The sequence below is a fragment of the Pan paniscus genome, chromosome 5 (genome assembly GCF_029289425.2).
Source record: "Pan paniscus chromosome 5, NHGRI_mPanPan1-v2.0_pri, whole genome shotgun sequence".
NCBI lineage: Eukaryota > Metazoa > Chordata > Mammalia > Primates > Hominidae > Pan > Pan paniscus.
Genome location: NC_073254.2, coordinates 79,279,983 through 79,296,271, shown reverse-complemented (window position 1 = coordinate 79,296,271; position 16,289 = coordinate 79,279,983). Strand labels below are relative to the sequence as shown.

Genomic DNA, 16,289 nt, shown 5'->3' with positions numbered 1-16,289 from the left:
TTTTGTAATGATAAAATTCAAGCTCTTCTTTACAGAAATAACACAAAGAGACACAAGTTTTAGACAGTATCTGTGGGTAATACACCGTTGCTGATCTGCTTACTGTTAAAATCAAGAATCAAGATGTGATACAGGTTTCTTAATAAACAGCATAGTAAATCTTTCAATATTAATTATATTTAAGTGTCATACATAAAATTTTTTCTCAAATTAATACTTCACTTAACAGAAAAAGTTGCAAATGTACATGAGCACCCCCCCCACACACACACATACATTATAAATTTCCATTATTGTTTCTTAGATATTGCTTTCAAGAAACCTGGAGAAAGGGATCATTTTACATTTTGGTTGCAAAATATTTCCTAACATTTATCTAATGATATATACTGCGGAGAGCAATACATAATTATTTCTTTGGGCAGTTATTCATGGATTATACTATATTGGTAATAACTACCAGATATGGGACCAAATTATATATATCTTTACTTAAGCTACCTGATCACTACAGAGTAATTATCAAACTATCAATTTTATAGAAAATCCTAGTATTCAATTATTCTCTCATAATATTCCAACTTTCACATTTAATCTTGTATATAGAAACACTAACTATAAAAAATACTTGATTTTTAAAAATTGATATAGAATTTTATGATCTGCTAACCAAAACAAAACAAAAAAAAATGAAAAATGCCCCAAGCTAAGATGCCTTTACACTTTCAAAAATATATATTTGTTTTATTAAAAGTAATATGTGGTGTTGGAGTAAATATTCATAATTAATCTGAGAGAAATATTATACTCATTTGGTGTATTTTCTATATATACACACATGTACTTCAGAGTTTCTATTATTCATTTCTTCTAAAATACATGTATTCTATTATATTTCTAGTCTATTAAAAAAACTCTGTTGCAGTAGAGAGGGAAGGTTCATTGATTCCTGATTTTTCTCTTACACAGCTTTTAAGTTTTCATTATTCTCATGCAAGGGGAGTGGCTATTAGTATGTACTGAAAACTTAAATAATTACATGTGAAAAATAAAAGCTGGCAACTGGCAACTACCCACCTAGCAACAACCATGTTTCAAGTAAATTTTTAAATGGCTAGACTCATCCTTAAACTCCATATGAGTTTCTAGAAATAAAGGCAAGAGCTACTGCATATAAAGAGAAACAGGCAGGAAGTTGAAGATGAAAGTTAATATCTTTAGCTTGGACATGTGATTGTGTATCTTAAGTCTTTAATCTGACAATCAGATATAATTCAGGACATAATTCATGAATGTGGAGAAATACTGGAATTAGATGTTGAGGTTTTCCTCCTAACAGAATACCAGTTTTGCCCATTATGAACCCTGGTCCATAGCTCTCAGTGGGAGCTGAGCCCGTCCTCATCTCCAACAGAGGGCTTCATTGGTCACCCAGTTCTAGCCAGTTAACTTCTAGGAAAGGTTCTCCTTAACTTGAGAAAGTTATTTCTTCCTCCTATTACAGAAGAACAGTTTTGGAAACGGAGTGACTAGCCATCACACTGGAATCATGTGAAAAGCAAGTCTCATATTAAAACTCAGCCTGTGAATATCAGAGTGGAGAGACAGGAGTAATCTAGGTATTTTATGAGAAGTCAGTTAAGCTTTTCCATAAACATCCATCCATCTGAAAACCCACCCTATTCTTGAACTTCCTTTTATTTAACCTATTTCATTTCTTTATTGCTGAAACTATTTGGAATTAGAATTTCTGGTTATTTGTACCAAAAGCGTACAAAATTATAGGTATAATCATAATATGAATCCATACAATTCAGATAAAGTTTCTTCTATTTAGGAAGGTAAAAACTTAAGTGCAGAAGTTTATTATTTAATTCTAGACAATAAAAATGTATAGAATTATTATTTTACTTTAGCCCATTATTACTGAAAATAATCTCAGTATTTATGTTTTCTTCACAAAGCTATTCTGTGCTTGCTATAATCATTATTCTCATCTGTTTAAAATTTTTGCTGAGGGAAGCATAAAATAAAATCTGTACTTATATATTTAAATAGAAAACACCACAAATATGATTGAAAACTGTGTGCAAAATATCTTCCTGACTTTTTAAAATCTATATTTAACTATAATTTTCCAAGCACATTTAAACAAAAGCAATTATATTTTCTATTAGATAGTGTGTTAGTCTGTTTTGTATTGCTATCAAGAGATACCTGAGGCTGGGTAATTTATAAAAGAAAGAGGTTTAATTGGTTCATGGTTCAGCAGGCTGTACCAGCATAGCACCAACATCTCCTCAGCTTCTGGTGAGGCCCTCAGGAATCATGGTGGAGGTGAAGTGGGAGGCAGGGTGTCATATGGCAAGAGAGGAAACAAGAGAGAAAGGAAGTACCACACTCTTTTAAACAGCCATATATCATGTGAACTCAGAGTGAGAACTCACTCATTACTGTGAGGATGGCACCAAGCCATTCATGAATGATCAGCCCCAGTGATCCAAACACCTTCCACTTGGCTCCAACTTCAACATTGGGGATTACATTTCCACATGGGATTTGGAGGGGACAAACATCCAAGCTATAGTATGTGCTTTCAGATGCTTGACAGAATCATGTATCGTGCTAGGTTCTTGGAATAGAATGATAAATCCAGCATACTCTCAAGTACTTTACAATTGAATGCATATATGGGTTTCTATACAGATAATTAGTCACATAATGAAAAAGCCACTGAATTTTTAAAAATCTAGTCTATAAAATACATATCTTAATAATATTAAGGAGTTTCTGAGTTTTTTATTGTCAGTTAGGCGGTATATTTCTTTCTAAAGGCTATAAAATAATATGAAAAGACTTTGAAATGTTGTGAAAAATGGTATTAGATAAAAATTTTAAAAATTAGCTTTATTTCTCAACATAAACCTCATCAAGGTCAACACACTTTTACAAGCAATGATACCAACCATTTAGTCCATCTCTAAGGAAATGAGTGTCCTGGGACCTTACCCATGTCAATGCAGCCTTTTTACATTATTAACTGAAGAAAAATAAAGATTAGAAAACAAAAAGAAGTCAGAAAGAGGCAAATCAGAACTATAAGGTGGATGCCTAATGATTTTCTATTGTTAATCTCAGAAATTACCCCTAACTTCATGAGAAGAATAAGCAGGAGCATTGTCATGGTGGAGTAGTACTCTCTGGTGAAGCTTTCATGGGCATGTTTCTGCTAAAGCTTTGACTAACTTTCTTAAAACACTGTAATAATAGGGACATGTTATCCTTCTTTGGCCCTCCAGAAAGTCAAAAAGAAAAATGTCTTGAGCATCCCCCAGAAATCTTTTTAATGACTCTATTAGTCCATTTTCATGCTGCTGATAAGGTCATAACTGAGACTGGGCAGTTTACAAAAGAAAGAGTTTTATTGGACTTACAGTTCCACATGGCTGGGGAGGCCTCACAATCATGGCCAAAGACGAGGAGCAAGTCACATATTACGTAGATGGCAGCAGGCAAAGAGAGAGATTGTGCTGAGAAAAAGAGAGATGGCAGCAGGCAAAGAGAGAAACTCTTGTTTTTAAAACTATCAGATCTTGGAAGAACCATTCATAATCACAAGAACAGCACAGGAAAGACCTGCCCCCATGATTCAATCATCTCTCACCAGGTTCCTCCTACAACATGTGAGAATTATGGGAGCTACAAGATGAGATTTGGGTGAGGACACAGAGCCAAATCTTGTCATTTCACACCTGGCCCCTCCCAAAACTCATATCTTCACATTTCAAAACCAATTGTGCCTTCCCAATAGTTCCCCAAAGTCTCAACTCATTTGAGCATTAACTCAAAAGTCCACAGTCCAAAGACTCATCTGAGACAAGGCAAGTCCCTCCCCACTATGAGCCTGTAAAAGCAAAAGCAAGTTAATTGCTTCCTAGATACAATAGGGGCTACAGGCATTGGGTAAATACATCCATTCCAAATGGGAAAACTTGGCCAAAACCAAGTAGCTACAGGTCCCATGCAAGTCCAAAATCCAGCAGGGCAGTCAAATTTTAAAGCTCCAGAATGATCTCCTTTGACTCCATGTCTTACATCCAAGTCACACTGATGCAAGAAGTGGGTTCCCATTGTCTTGGGCACCTCCACAACTGTGGCTTTGCAGGGTACAGCTTCTCTCCTGGCTGCCTTCGTGGGCTGGCGTTGAGTGTCTGTGGCTTTTCCAGGTGCACAGTGCAAGCCGTCAGTGGATCTACCATTCTGAGTTCTGGAGAATGGTGGTCCTCTTCTCACAACTCCACTAGGCAGTGCCCCAGTAGGGACTCTGTGTCAGGGCTCCCACCCAACATTTCCCTTCTGCACTGCCCTGACAGAAGTTCTCCATGAGGACATTGCCCCTATAGCAAACTCCTGCCTGGGCATCCAGATGTTTCCATATATCTTCTGAAATCTAGGCAGAGGTTCCCAAATCTCAATTCTTGACTTCTGTGCACCCGCAGGCTCAACACCACATGGAAGCTTCCAAGGCTTGGGGCTTCCACCCTCTGAAGCAATGGCTCAAGCTATACCTTGGCCCCTTTTAGTCATGGCTGGAACAGCTGGAAAATAGGACATCAAATCCCTAGACTGCACACAGCGGAAATACCCTTAGCCTGGCCCACAAAATCACATTTTCCTTCTAGGTCTCCAGGCCTGTAATGAGAGGGGCTGCCATGAAGACCTCTGACATGCCTTGGAGATATTTTCCCCATTATCTTGGGGGATTAACATTTGGCTTCTCATTACTTATGCAAATATCAGCAGCAGGCTTTAATTTCTCCTCAGAAAATGGGATTTTCTTTTCTATCGCATTGTCAGGGTGCAAATTTTCTGAACTTTTATGCTCTGCTTCACTTATAAAACTGAATGCCTTTAACAGCACCCAAGTCACCTCTTGAATGTTTTGCTGCTTAGAAATTTTTTCTGCCAGATATCCTAAATCATGTTCCTCAAGTGCAAAGTTCTACAATTCTCTGGGGCAGGGGCAGAATACCTCCAGTCTCTTTTCTAAAACATAACAAGGGTCACCTTTGCTCCATTTCCCAACAAGTTCCTCATCTCTGTCTTAGACCACCTTAGCCTGGATTTCATTGTCCATATCATTATCAGCATTTTGGTCAAAGCCATTCAACAAGCCTCTAGGGAATTCCAAACTTTCCCACATTTTCCTGTCTTCTTCTGAGCCCTCCAAACTCTTCCAACCTCTGCCTGTTGCCCAGTTCCAAAGTCAATTCCACATTTTCAGGTATCTTTTCAGCAGTGCCCACTCTACTGGTACCAATTTACTTCATTAATCTGTTTTCATGCTGCTGATAAAAACATACCTGAGACTGGGTGATTTGCAAAAGAAAGAGGTTTATTGGACTTACAGTTCCACATGGCTGGAGAGGCCTCATAATCATGGTGGAAGGCAAGGAGGAGCAAGTCACCTCTTACATGGATGGCAGCAGGCAGAGATAGCTTGTGCAGGGCAACTCTTGTTTTTAAAATCATCAGATCTCATGAGACCCATTCCCTATTGCAAGAACAGCATGGGAAAAACATTCAGTCATATCCCACTGGGTCCCTCCCACAACACATGGGAACTGTGGGAGCTACAAAATGAGATTTGGGTGGGGACACAGAGCCAAACCATATCAATGATGTTTGATCTTAACTGGTCCACTTTTGCTCTGACTGGACCACTTCCACCTCTTGATAGCCATTCCTTTGATTGTGCTTTGTGTTCAATATCATACTAGTGGAGCCATGTTTCATCTCCTGTTACAACTCTTCAAAGATATACTTCAAGATCTTGTTCTTGTTTGTTTAAAATTGCAATTGAAAGCTCTGTTTTGTCTACAGCTGATCTGGGCACAACAGTTTTGACATCCCCTGAGTGGAAAGTTTGCTCAACTTTAATTTTTCATTCAGAGTTGTGTAACCTGAACCAGTTGAGATGTCAATAGTGTTGGCTATTGTTTTTATTGTTAATTATTGGTCCTCTTCAGTTAGGACATGAATATGATTAATTTTTCCCTTGAAAATTGATATGGATGGTCAGTCACTAAGGACTTCATCTTCAACGTAGTCTTGTCCCTTCTTAAAACAAGTTTTTCACTTGTAAATTGTGAATTTCTTTGGGGCATTGTCCACATAATTTCTTTGTAAAGCATCAATGATTTTACCATTCTTTCACCCAAGCGTCATCGTAAATTTGGTATTTGTTCTTGCTTCAATTTTAGCAGAATTCATGTTCCGATAGGGGCTGTTTTCAAACAGATGTCTTATCCTTCTTAGTAACTCAAATATATTCTGTTCAGACATGTCATGATGAGTGAAATTCATCCATAGTTTTTAAATAATACATATTTTATGTGAACTTTTTGAAGACCCCCGTATGTAATTTTTTTTAATTTCATCAATATTGGGTATATTCTTGTTGTAATGTTTGTTTTTGAAACATTTTATGCTCTTTCACAATTTGAATTTTAAATCAAACTGATACATGACTTTATTCTCAATTTGTTAAAATAAATGCCTGAAATCTTTAAAACAATTTCTTGTTGTTTGAAATGTTATTGTATTATGCTTTTAACATCACCATTGAAACGCTACATGGGGAAAAAAAATACGTCCCTATCATTTAACAACTGAAAAAATTAGAATGTCAAAATTGAAAGGACATTGTTATTTTTTCAGTCATTAACTTGTCCTTCACTAATGAAGTCAGTCCTTGATTAAACACACACACAAACACACACACATATACTCATGCTTTTATGTCTATAAAGTGCAAATGCTTCCTGGCACTATTTTGAACCTCCTTATTTCCAGTGAAAAAAATTAATTTGGGGCTTGCTGGTTATTTCTTTAGAAATTGTTACAAGTTTGAAAATGTAGCAAAATGAGTAATTCTAAAGCATCATTAAAAATTCCAAATAAAGACAGCACACATAGGATATAAAATTTCTTGAAGTTTTAAAGTACAGATTCGAAAATGAATATTATCCTGTAATAGACCGCAAACTAAAACTCACATGGTTTTATAAATAATATTTTCTAGTAGTTATAAATAATACATAATTCCAAAGTTTTAAAAGAGAAAGAAAGCTTGTGTTGGGGACGTCATGAAAATAACAAAAGAAGAAAGGAACTGGAAGAAAGGCGATATTCAAATCCATTGTTTCAGGAATCATTAGCCAAGAACAATCAATCCAGTATTTATCAAGCAAAAAAAATGATTTAATAATAATATAAAGTAGTTAACAACTTATTCAAAAATAAGCTAACTTGGTTTTATTAATCACATATTTATAAATTTAAGAAATTTAACTGTGGAGTATTTTGCTCAAAGTGTCTTCATTTTTTTCTGAAAATCTACAGCTAATTAGAATATCATTCAGAAGGTGAGAGTTGTTAAGAAACTCATATAATTTAGTGTTAATACAAAAGGTTAACAATTTCTATGCCTCTCAATAATCTCTAGCATTCCCTCACAAACCTCCCAAATTAAATTATTAACAATATTAATCATAATTTGTATCAATATCTTATATAAAGAAGAAATAAGTACATATTTAGAAAATGTGCCCTTTTCTGTTAACCTGTAACATAAAATCTAAGTAAAAGCAGTGTTGAAGAGTAATCATCTTGATTTCCTTGCCTTACAATGAGATTTTATCATGAAGCCATCAAATACAAAGAAATCATGACAAAACTGCTATGACTATTCCAAAGGAAAGAAGTGCCTGGGCTTGAAAGAGGCAGGAAAGAGACGTATGAGCCATTAGAGAAAACATGTGCTATGTTAATAATGTGAAACCTAGGTATTGAATATTTATTTCAACCTAAATTGTATTTTCTTTCTGACTCCACAGATTTCAGTTGTGTTCGTTATTATGGAGATTCTTATCTAGAATTTCAGAATGTGGCTTTAAATCCACAAAATAACATCTCCCTAGAATTTCAGACCTTCAGCTCCTATGGACTTCTGCTGTATGTCAAGCAAGACTCAAATTTAGTAGATGGATTTTTTATTCAATTGTTTATTGAAAATGGTACTTTAAAGGTAAGTTATTCAGTTCATTTAATTTTTAAAAAATTACAAAGTTGTTCTAATTATGTGCTTCATTGGTTATTTTCAAAATAAAATTTAAACTTAACTCTATATATTATACTCACCACCAGGATGTCTCTTCTTCTACTTTTATAATTTCTTTCTATGTATATATGAACCAACAACAACCAAGTATTTTTAAGCAAAAAAACTGATTTAATAATAATATAAAGTGGTTAACAACTTATTCAAAAAATAAGCTAACTGGATTTCATTAATCACATATTTATAAATTTAAAAAATATAATTGTCAGAGTATTTTGCTCAAAAGGTCTCTATTTTTTCTGGAAAATATACCTAATTAGAATATCATTCAGAAGGCAAGAGAGTGTTGTTAAGAAGCTCATATACTATACAGAGAAAAATTTACATTCATACTGATAGATCAGTTTATATATATTTAGATATTAATATTTCAAATGGTACATGATTTGAATTAACATTCATTGTCTTTTTTTCTCCTTATTTTCAACTTTTCTTCTACTTCTTTATTGACCAGTTTCCCAATTTCTTAATTTCTCAATGATAATAATTGTTACCATTTTTATAACCTTAAGGGCAGGTAGAGTCTGGGAAACCCTAGGGAATCCCAAGATATTTTTAGAGGATCCTCAAGAGAAAACCTGTTTTTGTAAGTTTTCTGTAGGCAAGGGGTGTTATTTGCCTTATTCACTTTTACTCTCATAAGTGTATAGTAGAGTTTTCCAGAGGCTACATGACATGCAATTATATCCTTGCTCTAATCGCTAATGTATCATTTTATTATGTATTATTGTATTTTAAAAATGTGTGTTGTAATTTTTAGCAATGTAAATATTGATAGACACAACTGAGTTAACAAAAACTCCTTGGGGTTCTCAATAAATGTTAAGAATGCAAAGAGACTGTGAGATCAAAAAGTTTGAGATTGCTGACTTTGCACTTGGTAAGTGTTATAAGAACCTTTCAAAAGTCCAAGGTTATGCAGCTAATAACATTTTGAAACCAACTTCATTTGAAAGTGCATGCTCTTTTCCCAACATCATTCTACCTTAACAAATTTTCTCATATCCCTGCTCTGAATACCTGGTTTAGGGAACTCATCCCAATCATCATTGCAATAACTCAGCACAATAAGGTAATTAACTTATATAATTCTAATATATGAAACATAATAACAGCATTTGGGCTACCATTTCTTTTATGATGTGATTTAAGTGTACATGTTGTGAATTTCCATGAAAGGATGAGTTATACCTTATTATTTAAATAGGCAAATTCCCTTAGTTTGATTTTCTTTGAATGCTCATGTTTCTGAAGTAATATAATATGTATACATATAGCACCATGGCACTCCAGCCTGGGAGATAGAGCCAAAAAAAAAAAAGGAAAAAAAAGCTAGCCTTCATAGCCTTCATATATAATTATGTCCCAGGTATAATTCTGTGTGTTCTACTTTGATTGACTTATTTGCCCATTTATAATATTTACTTCACAATATTCATTCATTTACCAATTTAAATCACACAAAAATTTGTATTACCCCATTTTACAAGTGAGTAGATTTTAGCACAAAGCACATGTGAAGTCTCAAAACTTCCAAGTAACAGAGCTGGGATTTGAACTCTGATCATCTAGCTGAAATGTAAATGATCTTAAATTTTCTTAAGATGGAGATTGACAAATTATTACAATTAAGTAAATAATAGTAATTATTGTAGACTTGTAAGTATATATCCTTTCTTTTTCATAAAACAAAAGGGAAAGAAATTCTATACCTCTATTCACTAGTTAGTTTTATGGTTCCTAAATATCTTCGTTTAACCTATTGTGAATTAATTTTTTTCCCATTTGATAGGGAAAGTAGTGGCTATCCATTAGTCTTAATAATACATTATTTCATAAAATATTTTCACCTACATTCCTACAAGTCTCCAATAATTCCTCCTAATGCTTCTTATTGGAGTTTTTAAAGTCAACTGACAATAAATAATCTTATAAAGGAAAGGAGTCTTTTGCAATGGCCAAATATCATAAAAAGTTAAAATATATAGCATTATCTTTATCTTTGGACTATATGTGAGAGGATTTGGGTGTATCAACTTAAATACAGCTAGGGGCACAAGTTATGAAACACAATGCAAGTGAGTTTCTTAACACATGTGGGTTATAGATCACTTTTAGATACAATAAAAATATTAAAGCCCCTCTCTGGGAAAGAATAGACACAATATAATCCATATACATGTAGGCACATGCTTGCTAAGAAGCTTAATAAGCCACTATAGCACATCCATGTATTTCCTGGGGATACTTGGTTAATCATACCTGATATAGACATGATTTTTCCTCTCTAGATCATAACTTAGTTGCCATTAGCAGTAATTCTACAAATGAACCCAGACACCCTGACATCTCAAAAAACTTGGAATGAATGGTCAGTTTTCACAATCTTGAAGTTTGCCTTCCTGTGACATTAATATTGCCCTCTAGATTTTATTAACCATTCTTTGCCTTGCTCAATTGCTGTTATGTAAGGAAAATTCCTAAAATACTTGCTTTCTGCTAGTAGAGGATGTTGCTTTTCTCAACCATGTTCCTCAGAATACTGGAAAAGAATCTAGACATGTATGTGTACACATGTATGCATGTGTATTTATATCTATATAATACTCATATATTTGTATGTATTAAATCTAGGACATATCAGTTGTAAACCTTCAGTTATCACTTCTCTTTAAGTTTCAAACTTCATGTCTCTCCAAAGTGATGTAAAATATATTGATAAATTATAAAGTCCAGTGCAAATATACGGTATTAATTTCATGCTGAAAAACTGAGGACAAACTTTTTTCCCCCAACAGTACCACTTTTACTGTCCTGGTGAAGCAAAATTTAAAAGCATTAATACTACTGTTAGAGTGGACAACGGGCAAAAGTATACACTGCTTATCAGGTAAGATAATTATTTCTTTTCCACTTAATCTCATTAAGTAGCAAGGGCTATTCTTCATAATATTGTCCTTGTCATTTCAAAATTGAGGTTATACTGATTAGTATTAACATGTGCATGTGTATGAATTAATGTTTGTCAAGCTTTTCTATATATTCTAAAAAATGTACTGAGAAAAGAATATTATAGGGATTACATTATCAATGAACTCTCATAAGGAGATTTACAAAAGATCCATAAAAGCCTCATATTTTTCTCATATGGCTGTTGTAACAAATCAACTAAACTGGTAATTTCTTTTGATGAACAAAGTAAATTATATTCAGTGTAGAAAATGTGGCACTTCCAGAAAAGCATAAAGAAGGAAATTAAAATGGCCCACCACAATCCAGATTGAGTAATTAAGATATATTATTAATATTTTCAAAAGCTATGTTTGAAGGTGACCCTATCCCCAAATGCTCATGAACATCTGAAATAAATCAGTTTGCCAATCTAAGTAAACTTTTCCTCTTTCTCATTTGATTTTTAGTAAATTTTAATTTTTAATATAGATGTAATGCTTTTTTGTTATCTGCCTTACCTCCCTCCACCTTTTTTATTTCTTTGAGTGATGCTGAAAACACATACCACAGCCATAAGCTGGTATGTAGATTAAATTATTTTCTGGCAATAGATTATTTAGTAAAAGGAAACGTCTGTTTAAAGCCAATAAAAAGGGGAAAAAAAAAGAAGAAGAAGAAGAAGTCCTAAACAGAGACTGGGAAAAAAGTTAAATGAGAGGTTTTAAGGAAGTTCTATCTTCCTTAGGCCAGAACTACCCAAATTCTGTTATCTAGAATACAGATTCTTACAAATGATTGACCAAAAAATAATGTATCATCAAATAAATTGAGGAAAGCCTACATCACATCTACTTCCCACCCAGAATACTCAAAATGAACATGAACATTTTAAGAACTCTGAGATGCTATTTAATAAATCATATTTTTTTCTTTTTTTTCTTAATGCTTAGTGTCACTATACTTAAAAGTGCCATGACACAGACACACATTTAATATCTTTCTTCATCATTTTAATCTCCTAAATAACAAATGCTGGGGGCAGTACACTTTGGAAAATGCCATCTCAGTCGAGGTAATAATTTCCCTGGGCAGGGATGACCATCATCTGTAGGGAAGCAAGTGCATGAGCCTTGGGTGGCAGTAAGAATCAAATCATGAAGGACATAGATGGGCTCCTGAATAAAGCAAAATGACAGATTGGTATCATGAAGAGACAGAGGGAAAACCCACAGAAGCTGTTCCGGCCTCAGGCATGGTTGAAAAAGAGTAAAAAAATACATTTTTAAAAAATCATAATTATAGTTTCTTCAACAGGAATTTATATCAAGTACTAATTGTATTACATATATGAATGTATTCCTATAAACAATTATAATTATCTACACTTTTCAGATGCAAAACTGAGAGACAGGGAGATTAAGTACAGATAATGACATAACTAGAAAATGACACAATCTCAAGGCTGCTTTCACTCCAAAATCTGTAAGTGTGAAGCTACAGGCCCCATGAACCATGCTAGAGAAATGTAATATGAATTGAATTCCTGTTTTCCCCCACCAGGAAAGAACTGCTGTATGTTCAAGATCAGGTAAAGATAAGAGTTATAAATGATGTGTCCAGTAAAAATACTAGCAGAAGAAACAACAATATTAATTAACACACACTAAACAATTAACATGTACCATATGCTTTACACACACATAACTACATCTAATCATCATAAAACTTATAATGCCTATTTTACTAGGATGCTGGGCTGCCATAACAAAGTGGCAGACAAGGTGGCTCAAACAACAGAAATTAATTTTCTCACTATTCTACAGGCAATTTAATCTCACAATTGCAATTTAGTCTCACAATTCTGAGATCAAAATGACAACAGGTTTGATTTCCTCTGAGGTCTCCTTTTGCTTGTAGATGGCTGTATTCTCTCTGTGTCTTCATATCATCTCCCCTTTGTATGTGTCTATCTCCTAATTTCCTCTTGTAATAAGATCACCAGACACATTGGATTAAAGCCTACCCTAATGACCTCATTTTAGCTTATTACTTCTTTGAAGACCCTGTTTCCAAATATAGTCACATTCTCAGGTACTGATGGCTAGGGCATCAACATATGAATTTTGAGTGAAACACAATTCAGCCCATAGCAGTCATTTTGCATATTTGAAAGCTGAGACTCATAGAAGCTGGACAACTTTCTCTATCACATTGCTAGTCAGTAAGGGAGCAAGATTAGAACCCAGATCTCCTGCCCCTTGACCTGATCATTGTTTCTACTAAACATGGACAGTCTGTATTTTTAAAGTAACAAAACACTAGTCTTCTTTAAAAGAAACATTAGATGTTCAAGATTTTTTAAATCCCAAGAATACATATTTTTCACTATCCTTATTACAAAATGTCACTTTTAAGAATACTTAACCAAAAAATCACTTTCTTTTATGTTATATGACTATAATTTTGTTTCAATTTACATACACCATTGCTTCTTATTTTTATCAAAAATTAGTTGATATCCTGTCTATATCTGATCTAAATAATCTAAACTCAGAAATATTTCTTCTCAGGTTTTTGGTTTGTTTGAAGTAATAAAAAATTTATAGAAATATATTTTGTCCATGATTATCATCTATAAAGTACAAAAGTGAAGCTCCATTAATTTTATTTTTCAGTATCTTTAAAATATAGTCCTGGGGAAAAAAAGTCAAAAACACAAATTATGAGTTGAACACAATTCATCAATGTTGCAGCTAAAATTTTTTGACCATTTACATATTCTTCTAAGTAAAAGTAAATGGTGTGCACACAATTCACCCCCAGTTTTACCCTCTTTTATTTTGTTATTGTTGAAATATGGCTTTCTTCTTGAATATGAATATAGGAGAAAGATCTTGCCTTACGTACTCTTATAGAACTGGGAAGAAAAAGGACAGCAAAATTGTGCTAGGCCCATGATGATCTATCTCAGAAAAAGCGAAACAAATATGCTCTATGAAAAAGTAACCTGGCTCATTATTTTTGAGAACAAGGAAAGACAAGCTGTTCTGCAGAGCAGGATGGCCGTTGTGAAAAAGAAATGTGTGATTGCTTAAAATAACAAAAGCGGGAAGGAAAATATGGAGTGCTTAAAATCAGGTGAAATACAGTTTGGCATAATAAAGATACTAAAATCACACATACTAAAAATTATTTTAGTGAGAAATTAACTATAGCTGGTGCTCATATTTTAATGAAAGGGACAGTCAAAATGGGACAAAGCAGTAAAGTTAGAAGGCAGAAAAATAGCATAGAGTATGTCATGAAGCAAAATGCAAATGGGTGAGCATTTGTCACTCCACTGTTGAACACCACCAGGTAGAACATTAAGGTAGAAGGTGCTGCTGAGAAGCTGAAGATAGTGGCACATGTATTTTCTGTAAAGCACAAATATGAGAGTCTGATGTTATAGTTTATTCATGTCTGTTGGTATAGTTATAATTATGCATGTGTATTGTATTAAGTTATTAATATACTATATACTACTTATAATCATTGCATATATTACACTATAATATATATTACATTATAATTATATACTAAAATATAATTATATTAACATAATAATTGAGTTTGCCTTTAATAACAAGTGTATTATGGGCCTTTTTCCATTTAAAGTCACCGCTTAAATTCTACCTTGTCCTTGAAGAAGGGTAGAATTTGGGATTAAAAGAGAGTTAAGTTAGGCTTTTCTGACCTCCTAAACTATGGGATTTTAGATTTTTCTAAGTATCTACCAATTAAAAATACTGCCATTAATTTTAAAAAATTACTTTATTTCTTGTCTTAGATTTAAGACAACAATGTCCTAATTTGAGTCAATATCTTAATTTGTAAGTAATTCACAAACACTCTGTCAGTTCTAAAACTGTCTCCTGGAGAAGTTATTGGTTTGGCCCTTTGGCAGCAGGTGGTTCCTATTCTACAAACTCTGCAAAGCCAAATAACCTAGAACAAATGAGAACATCTTTAATTATCCTTGAGACAATAATTTACCAGCTATGTTTATGTACAGTCATCCACATGCATTGGATACAATAAATCATTGCATTAGACATGCAATAAATTACAAAGCATTTTGAAAAAGGGCATATGATTTATATAAACAGTAAATGACATGACACTTTAGAAGACTGACATGTACCAATGAAATCCACACACTGGCAGATATTTTCTCAAGTGATATAGAACCAGATACAAAGCCTGAATGTCATTATATTAATTTGTTAGATGATAATAGGAGAAGGGTGTTCCTTAATTAAGTACTGGTATCAAAAGAAGAGAGGAAGGTAATAATTTGAGATCATTTAGGTAGGAAGGAATGATAATCGGGTATGAAAATGCAGTGGTAGTCAGGTTGTATAGGTCATCAAATGCCACAGTAAGAACTGTGAACTACATCGTATGCAATAGAGTCTTACTGGAGGATATTTAAGTAAGAGATCAGATAAATAATCAAAGGAGTACTCACTGTCCTTAATAGGGTAGGCTAATCTACAGTACCCAATAGACTCTCAATGTCTGGGCTTCCCCAGATCCGCTCTACAGCTCATTTCCCATTTCTTTCTGCGCTGGTCCTCTGAGATTTACTTGTGTGGATTAAATTAGTGGGCTCTTTTATGGATTAAATTGGGTTTTCACAAAATTTATGCATTGAAGTGTTAACCCTCAGCAGCTCAGAATGTGTGCTTATTTAGCTACAGAGTCATTACAGAGGTAATCACATTAAAATGAATTCATCAGGGTGGGCCTTAACAAAATATAATTGGTGTTTTTATAAAAAGAGAAAATTTGGGCATAGAGAGAGACCCATACAGAAGATAGACACCATGAAAACAGAAGACAGCCACCTTCAAGCCAAGGAGAAAGGTCTAGAACAGATTCTTTCTTCATATCAAAAAAATAGGGAGGCAGGAGGGTAAAGCCTGAATGTGTATTCCTTTGACCTTGTGTTGTGTCCCATGGGTTGGTTCTCTCCCTAAAGTCAAAGTCTTTGCTCCTGGCAAATGGCCCTCTACTCTGTTCTGATAACTCCTCTTTTCCTCTAGTCTTTAGATGTAGAGATAGTGTCAGAGTAACTATGTTGTGGTCCTGGCATTCTGTACAATCCTTTGTG

At 33.9% G+C, this 16,289-nt stretch overlaps 1 protein-coding gene across 1 annotated transcript in view; it reads left to right on the top strand.

Moving 5' to 3' along the window:
* LOC100974207 (eyes shut homolog) overlaps positions 1-16,289 on the top strand; it is a 1,877,183-nt gene that overhangs the window by 1,160,900 nt on the left and 699,994 nt on the right. Inside the window, exons 26-27 of the mRNA XM_063605324.1 lie at positions 7,899-8,089; positions 10,981-11,072. Of these exons, the coding sequence (XP_063461394.1) occupies positions 7,899-8,089; positions 10,981-11,072 (283 nt within the window). The remainder of the gene's footprint in view (positions 1-7,898; positions 8,090-10,980; positions 11,073-16,289) is intronic.